Below are 7,852 nucleotides of genomic sequence, written 5' to 3' on the forward strand. Positions count from 1 at the left end.
CAAAAACAACAGATGTCCACTACAGTTGAACTGTTGTCATTATATTCTAGCTTTGCTGGGAAAAAGCCACTAAGAACAAATTCAGCAAATCACAGACTTGCACTGAAGAGACACAAGAATCTAAGAAGCTCAGCCTCTTTTCTCTAAATAGAACATAGTTTATACTCTCAAAGACAGATGCTTATTTATTCTGTGCTGAGAGCTCTCTAGCCAAGAGGATTCCCAATATCCTTCCTTCTCCATATTGTTGCAGGCTTTGTGACTCTTCCTTGTTAAAGAGAAAAATGGGGAGGGGATATTTTAAATAGAGTAATAAATATGCTTGCAGGAAAGCTAAAGAGCTATGTTATTTCACAATTTTGGAATTCAGAGCAATTAAAAAAGTAAACAATCATATTGGCTCAAAGGGGAGAATCTTTTAATCTTTGAAACAACTTTATTTGGATTATTTTGGCTTGTCCAGAGACTCTCCCTGTGGCTGTATTATAAATCACTTCTCATGTTTTCATTATATACTGTTCTGTTGGGGCTTGTGAAATAAGGAATTACTTATTACATTTAGTTCCTGTGTGATGGGGCTTTTCTGTAATTCACATGTTGCTTGATATACTATGAATTCATATCCTTTTAGAAATGTAGTTTGGAAGCAATTTTCATTAAAATTTCTTATAACATATAAATCTGAGATCATTGGACTGAGGCCTTGTTTACACAAATTGCCAATGCTAGTACTATTTCATGGAGTTTAAAAGTAGGATGTGTTTTTCGAACTGGTCTCTGATGATGAACATTTGGAGATGATTTATGATTTCTAGAAAAACACTTGTTCCCTAAACAGGTGAAATTAATCCCTTTATAGTTCGATACCAATGCAATTTAATTAAACTAATCTTTAAGAACTGAAAAGGACATTTCTTTCTCTTGCTAACTGAGCTTGAGAATCTGGGGGATCTAGCAAACTTAAAACACATTTGAGAGTGTTTCTATGATGGGTAATATCAGTTCTTGAGTTTCATTATTCCACTGAGGTTATAGAGTATCTCGGTTATCATTTAGAGACTGCCATACCCATATGTTTTATTATGGTCTCGACTATCTTCTATTGGGCTAAATTATTATCATTATAATTTTGAGTGAAAGAGAAAGGATACATCAGGAATTTTTTGGCAAGGTTGCTCAAAATGACAGTCTCCCATCCCAATCTGTCAGCTAAGACCACAGGTGTCCACTGTGCCTAACTTATCTGCATTGGTCCAAGAACTAAACCTTGGCTCCCAGAGCTGTGTTAACCTTGCACAGTGGTGTCCCACCACCTGCATCATGTAGTGAGGGCATATTGGGCTAAATTCTTAGAAAGAACAAAATATTCACAGAAAGTGTGCCAGAAGAAAGCTGAGTAGGCAATTGCCTACACTATAATTCAAGGAATGTCAGAGGGAATCTACTTAAAGATTGAGATCCCACAGAAATGGCCCATAAGGTGCAATCAACAAATATTTGCTCAATAAAGGGAAACATAAAAGAATGGATTAGTATAAAGCCATCTTGGAGACAAAATTAGAAAAGTGTCATTTAAATAGTTCCTTTTAATTTGCCTCCTCACTTCTACACCAGTTTACTTTTACAATAGTGACAACCCTTGGCATTAAAGAATATCATACCAGGGCTCAGAGAAGAATGTCTACACCCACACTCCCAGAAATAAAATAACTGTGAACAGTGATAAAACCTTCAAAATACAAAAAGTTCCTTGAATTATTAAAAATAAGACAATTTCCTTTGTTCTGCCATACTGGCAGAATTTCTGTCTTCTGCAGAAACCCATAACCATCATGTCTAAGTAACTGGTAATCTCAAATGTATTAGTCACAGAGAGCTCCTAGTTTTTACTATTCTAAAGACAACATTCATAGACATTACCATGTGAGTGGCACCCTGGAGTTGTGTTCTAAACACCCTCTAGTTACTCTACTTGACATCTTTTCAACGAATTTGTTGTTTGTCTAAAACCTAAATTCTTTGGGCTTGGTTTTGATCCCATATTCATTACTAAGTTTGCAAAAAGTATTGCTGTAAACTAATGTGTTATTTTTTCTTTCTCCCTGTTTTTGTGGTTTGTGGGGCTGACATTCAGCAAGAAGAATTCCAAGATGAGCCTAAAAGTCTTGTGTTGGAACAGAAGACGACAGCAGGTAGAGTACATTCAGTGTGATTCCTGTTTTCTGGGCTGCTGTTGCTAACAGCAAGACTCAGAGCAACCAAAAACTCTGCAGATTGCAAAGGAAAAATCTCTGTATTCCAAATGATTGGAAACACAACTAGAAATGTCACTTATGATGCATTCCAGGCACAACATCTGGGCAATCTGGTCATGATGCAGAAAATAGCTTGTTCTCTTCTTTGTCTTTTCTTTTATTGATTTCAGTTCTCAATGAACAATGCTTACAAAGAAATAGATGATGATAATCAGTTCTCAATGAACAATGCTTACAAAGAAAGTAGATGATGATGATGAAAAAAAATCAAATTCAGTAATGCAATCCTAAGATAAGTAGTATAGTTACTTACTGAAATATTTGTGATTATCTTGGAAAATGTTTTCTCGATAACTTTGCTGTTTTTTTAATGTTAGTGGGTAGTCAAATATGCAGCTTTGCTAAAGCTATTTACCCCATAATGAGACTTCCTATGAGATAATGTGGAAAGAAACAAATGATGAGTGAGCTTATAATTTAGTTTACAGCTAAAATCAGTAATGATGAAAGGCAATGGTCATAAAAATAAACATTAGCCAAATGGACCTATTAATAACGAAAGCTAAATCTTAATACTCTTAGTCTCTATTTTCCAACAGTCTCTAGTTTGCTGTTTTACATGATTTAGTGTTAGTAGACAACTCCAGAGGTATTTGCTGCTGGCACAGACTCATGCTCTTGTAATTTAATGGAAATTTGGGAGCAGGCTTAAGAAATTGGAAATAATAACAAAAAGAGCATACAAAGTAGAGAAAAAGAGGCACCCTACGATGGCAAAAATGAAGAAGAGGGAACTAGCAATAACTAGCTCCACAATTTTCCTTTCCAGTCTCCCCTCCCAAGTTTCGTGTACCCCTACAATGACAAGCATTGCTTAAGTTTAGTGCCTCTTCTGCAAGGACATGTTCTCTTTGCAGATCCTTGTATGGCTGGCTCATCATTCAGTCTCAGCTCAAATGTCCTGTCCCAGAGTAAAATTCCCTGACCTCCTTCACATGGCTGGCTCATCATTCAGTCTCAGCTCAACTGTTCTGTTCCAGAGTAAAATTCCCTTACCTCCTTCATTCTTCTGAAACCATCTTCATCCCACTGCACAGTTAAGATTTTTTTATAGCACTTATTTTTATAGCACAAAGTCATCTTTATGTTGGCCTCTGTTTTTTACTTTTATTATTTTAAATTTTATGCCAGAGGGATGGAAGAGAGAGAGAGAGAGAGAGAGAGAGAGAGAGAGAGAAAGAGAACTCCTTAATGGGGTTGGTCATACCATAATCCTTTTTCTTCAAATTCTCCATCTTGTCAGAATCCCAGTCTTGTGCAAATACACCCAGCATGTTTTTTAAGCTGCCTTGGCTGGGACTCAGACCTCGGCTGAACATGTAGTTCCAGTCATTCAGTTAGGCACAGTGCAGCCCTAGTGTGTGGTCCATTTACTTACTTTCTCTTATAAAGCAGGACCATAGTTTATCTTGTTTGTTGGTGTCCTTAGCACCTTGGACAGTGCCTGGCACATAGTAGTCATTCAGGAAATGCTTGTTAAATGAATGCCTCATGGCCCTCTCTTTCTCTCTGTAATGGGGATGTAAGCGGGGTGGGTTTGATGTGGGCTGATTATATCTATTTTAGATTCCTGAGATAAGATAGGCCCTTGCCCTCATGACAACAAATTATGTCTAAGAGAAAGATATTTACAACATGACAAATAACAAGATAGATAAAATCAAAGTGCTACTGGGCGCAATGAGGGAGAGGCAATTAAGTGTATATTAGGAAAGGCAAACCAAAAAAGGCTTACTGGGATTCATGGTATTTGAAGTGCAGAGTCTGAAAGCAGAGGTACAGTAAGGGCACACTTGGAGCTCACATACATACCTCTGAAAATGGATCTGAGTGCAACGTTTCCAAACTTATTCTTGATTTTCAGTTCCTCAGCTAGAGGAGAAGGCTGGGACAATAGTCATGGCTGTGTCGATTCAAGTTTAGCCAACTAAGAAACTCTGAGCTTCCCAGCTGCTGTTATAAATGATAATCTTTTCTCTCTGGGTATAGTGCCCAATACACTGAAGTCTGTTCATATGCATCAGAAGAGCACAACTACTCACCAAATAGCTTATATTCTAAGATATAAGCTATTACACTGAATCCTCCTATGGCATCTCAGGATGAGAAAAATAGACATCTCATTCTCAAAAAGGCTGCTAGGAGTCCCAAATCCTTAGATCCTCAGAGTGTATTACTGGAAATATGGTGTAGCTACAAAGACTTCCCTCAGCAAATATATTTGCAGGTCAAACATCTCATGAAACGTAATTCTGCAGAAAAGGATGGACAGAGCTTAGAAGCCTAGAATCCCAATTTCTTTGTGACCAACTGGTACGGTTTTAGATTTTGGATATGTGAATAAATGACTTATTTTCCCGCTTTCTTTTAAAAACAGATAATACTACTATTCTCTAAGTGGAAATTTCAGGCAGAATATGCATGGTTTATTACTAAGAAAATGCTTGGGTCAATCTTATTTTGGGGATTGCTATAGAATATTTTTCTTTTATTCTTTTTTGGTTTTTGGCATAGGGTGGATGTGCTTGCGAGAGAGAGACAGAGAGAGAGAGAGAGAGAGAGAGAGAGAGAGAGAGAGAGAGAAAGAAAGAAAGTGAGAAAGCACACCCATGGAGAATGACCATGCTGAAATCCCTTCTCCTCCATTCTCCTCTCAGGATTTTTGGTTACATAAACACACATGCCAGGCATGTTTATCAAGACTCCAGGTCCAGGACTTTAACCCTTAGTAAGCCATGTGGGATTTGGCCACCTTCACCACCATGTCTCTTGTTGGTCTTAGTGTTTTTTCTTTATTCAGGATTTATTCCTGAATGTGTGTCTTTGTACTATGTCTTCAGTATACTCTTGTCTCTAGTTTTAGTCTGTTCAATCTGGATCTTCCTTAATCATTTATTTATTTAATTATTTATTTATTGCCATTGGGCATGAAGCTTGACTAAAGAGAGACACAGAAAGACAGACAGAAAGAAAGTGAGAAATCGCTCCTTAGGGGGATGATCATGCCACAATCCTTTCTCATCCTCCTCCTGGGATTTGGGACATGTATACACATTTACTTGGAGTGATTCTCGAGCCACCAAGTCCAGAACTTGAACCATGGTTGACCATGTGGGAGTTTAGCACCTTAACTAACATGTCACCTGCTGGACCCTCATTATTCTTGGAAATCCTGCTAGGTATTAATAAAGTCTGTTAGATGATTTGAAAAGTATGAACTTAGACAATACACATTAATTGAATGTCTACTATGTGGTAGATCTTGTGGTAGGAATTATGCCATTTTTAGAGTGTAAATAAAGTAGGCATGGCTTATGGAGCTTACGAAAAATGAGAAATGAAACATAGCCATTAGATACATGTTTAAACTTACGGAGAAATGACAGTCTTTAAACGAATAAACTGTAAATTTAAAAGAAAGTAGGGTGCTGTGGAAGTCTTACTCATGGAGCTTATAGTTACAAAAGGTCTGTAAAACATGGTCCCAGATGGGCCAACAGATGGGATGATGGTTAAAGCACTGGACTCCCACATGGCTGACTGTGGTTCAAGCCTCTGACCCAGTGGCTTGAACTCATGCTGGGTATGTGTGCATGCATGTCCCAAATCCTGAGAAGAGAATGGAGAAGGGACTATTGTATGGCCCTCCTCCATGAGGTGTGCTTTCTCACTTTCCCTCTGTCTTTCTCTAGCAAGCTCATGAGCCTTATACAAAAACCTAAAAGGAAAGGAAAGGTAAGGTAAGGTAAGGTAAGGAAAGGAAATGAAACGAAACGAAATGAAACAAAACAAAACAAAACAACACAAAACAGCCTTATACAAAAACCTAAAAGGAAAGGAAAGGTAAGGTAAGGTAAGGTAAGGAAAGGAAAGAAAACGAAACGAAACAAAACAAAACAAAACAAAACAAAACAAAACAAAACAAAACAAAACAAATTGACCCAGAAAGCTCAGACAAAAGGCAGAATATAGCATATGCTGAGACAGGAACAAGAGTAGGGTGATTAGATACAGTAAAAGGGGGGAGATGACTCAGTTTAGGGGATCCAGGAAATTTCCAAGATAATGTGACACCTAAGCTGGGCCTTGAATGATACATCTGAAATTCATTCGTGAAGACAGACACATTAGCCAGGGTATTAATAAAGTGAAAACCAAATACTAAATGGAATCCAAAGTGATACCTATTTGGCCTTCAGCCTATTTTTTTCAGCTGATGACTTAACTTTAGGCATTACCACTTTATCCTGAGGTCTATAATTTATACTTGCAAAGTTTACTCAGGGACAGTGATGGAGTACAGTTCACATGGATGTGTATTTAATCTTTACCACCATCATTACCTGGCTCTTTAATAATTCAGTGTGTATGTACATTTGTTTTATATTATTTTGCTTTGCTTTACTAAGTGACTTGTCTACAATAGATAGAACACCTATGTCCTCTCAGAATCAGCCAGCATTTCCCCTTTGATTCTATGGATGTATTAACTGAGAGGGTAGCCTGCTTAGAACAAGTCCCTTTTAATATGATATAGCATGAGCTGTGGTCGGCCAGTGTCGCATTTCAGTAAGAGGAGTGCCAGGCAGGTTCTGCAGGTAGATGAAGTCTACCTTTGCACTTGAGCCCACCTTTTCTGTGCTCTGCTCCTCCTCAGGGAAGAGGGGTCTCTCCTTACTACCTTTGGTTCCCAGTTTCTCTACCACTCAAAGGGCATGCAATCAGGCATGTATATCTTTTTTTTTTTTTTTTTGAGAGAGGTTTTTGCTATATGGCGCGTGCACGCGCCAGAGAGAGACATAGAGACAGAAAGCGAGAAATCACCCCCCAGGGGGGATGGTCACGCCACAATCCCTTCTCCTCCATTCTCCTCTCAGGATCTTGGGCACGTACGCACATGCGCCCGGCATGAGTTCTAAGCCACCGGGTCTGGAACGCGAACTACGGTCAACTACGTGGGAGTCCAGCGACATAGCCATTACGCTAACTGCTGGTTCCCAGGCATGTATATCTTGATACACTGTCAACTCTCATCAGCCTGCCAGTATTTTAAATCGCAAATATACCTATGTGACAAAAAGATGTAGTGTTTTATAAAGGTATTTTAAATATCAGCAAGCAGGTAAAGAAGGATATGGGCAATAGGAATGATGGTGGGGTGGGACACCCAGGAGCAACCACATTGCATGGTTAGTCACTATTTTTTTTTAAAAATCTGGGCACAGGAAGGCCCAGAATCATGGAAATATTCCATGAAGACTCCATTAGACAGTTTGCTTCCTAAAGGTAGGGATTATGTTTCTTTAAAGAAGGCTAGATTTTGAATTAAAGATATCATTTAAAAGATTCATTGGCCCAGCTGCAGTGGTGGACAGACAGCACCACCATCTGGGAGACTGGAAGCCATATGGGAAGCCTGGGTTTGGTTCCCAGTTAATCTGAACATTCTGGACATGGCTGTACATGCCTGTTATCTTGGTAGCAAGAGGATCATGAAGTGGCAAGACCCTGTTGAAAATTCCTATCTCTATCTCTTT

General features: G+C 38.6%; 1 protein-coding gene across 1 annotated transcript in view; it reads left to right on the forward strand.

The window, feature by feature from the left end:
• Positions 1 to 7,852, forward strand: part of FAM107B (family with sequence similarity 107 member B) — a 247,903-nt gene that overhangs the window by 97,525 nt on the left and 142,526 nt on the right. The window contains exon 2 of the mRNA XM_006150328.1: positions 2,135 to 2,192. Within this exon, the coding sequence (XP_006150390.1) occupies positions 2,135 to 2,192 (58 nt within the window). The remainder of the gene's footprint in view (positions 1 to 2,134; positions 2,193 to 7,852) is intronic.

The sequence above is a fragment of the Tupaia chinensis genome, unplaced genomic scaffold (assembly GCF_000334495.1).
Source record: "Tupaia chinensis unplaced genomic scaffold, TupChi_1.0 Scaffold000285_1, whole genome shotgun sequence".
Classification (NCBI taxonomy): Eukaryota; Metazoa; Chordata; class Mammalia; order Scandentia; family Tupaiidae; genus Tupaia; species Tupaia belangeri.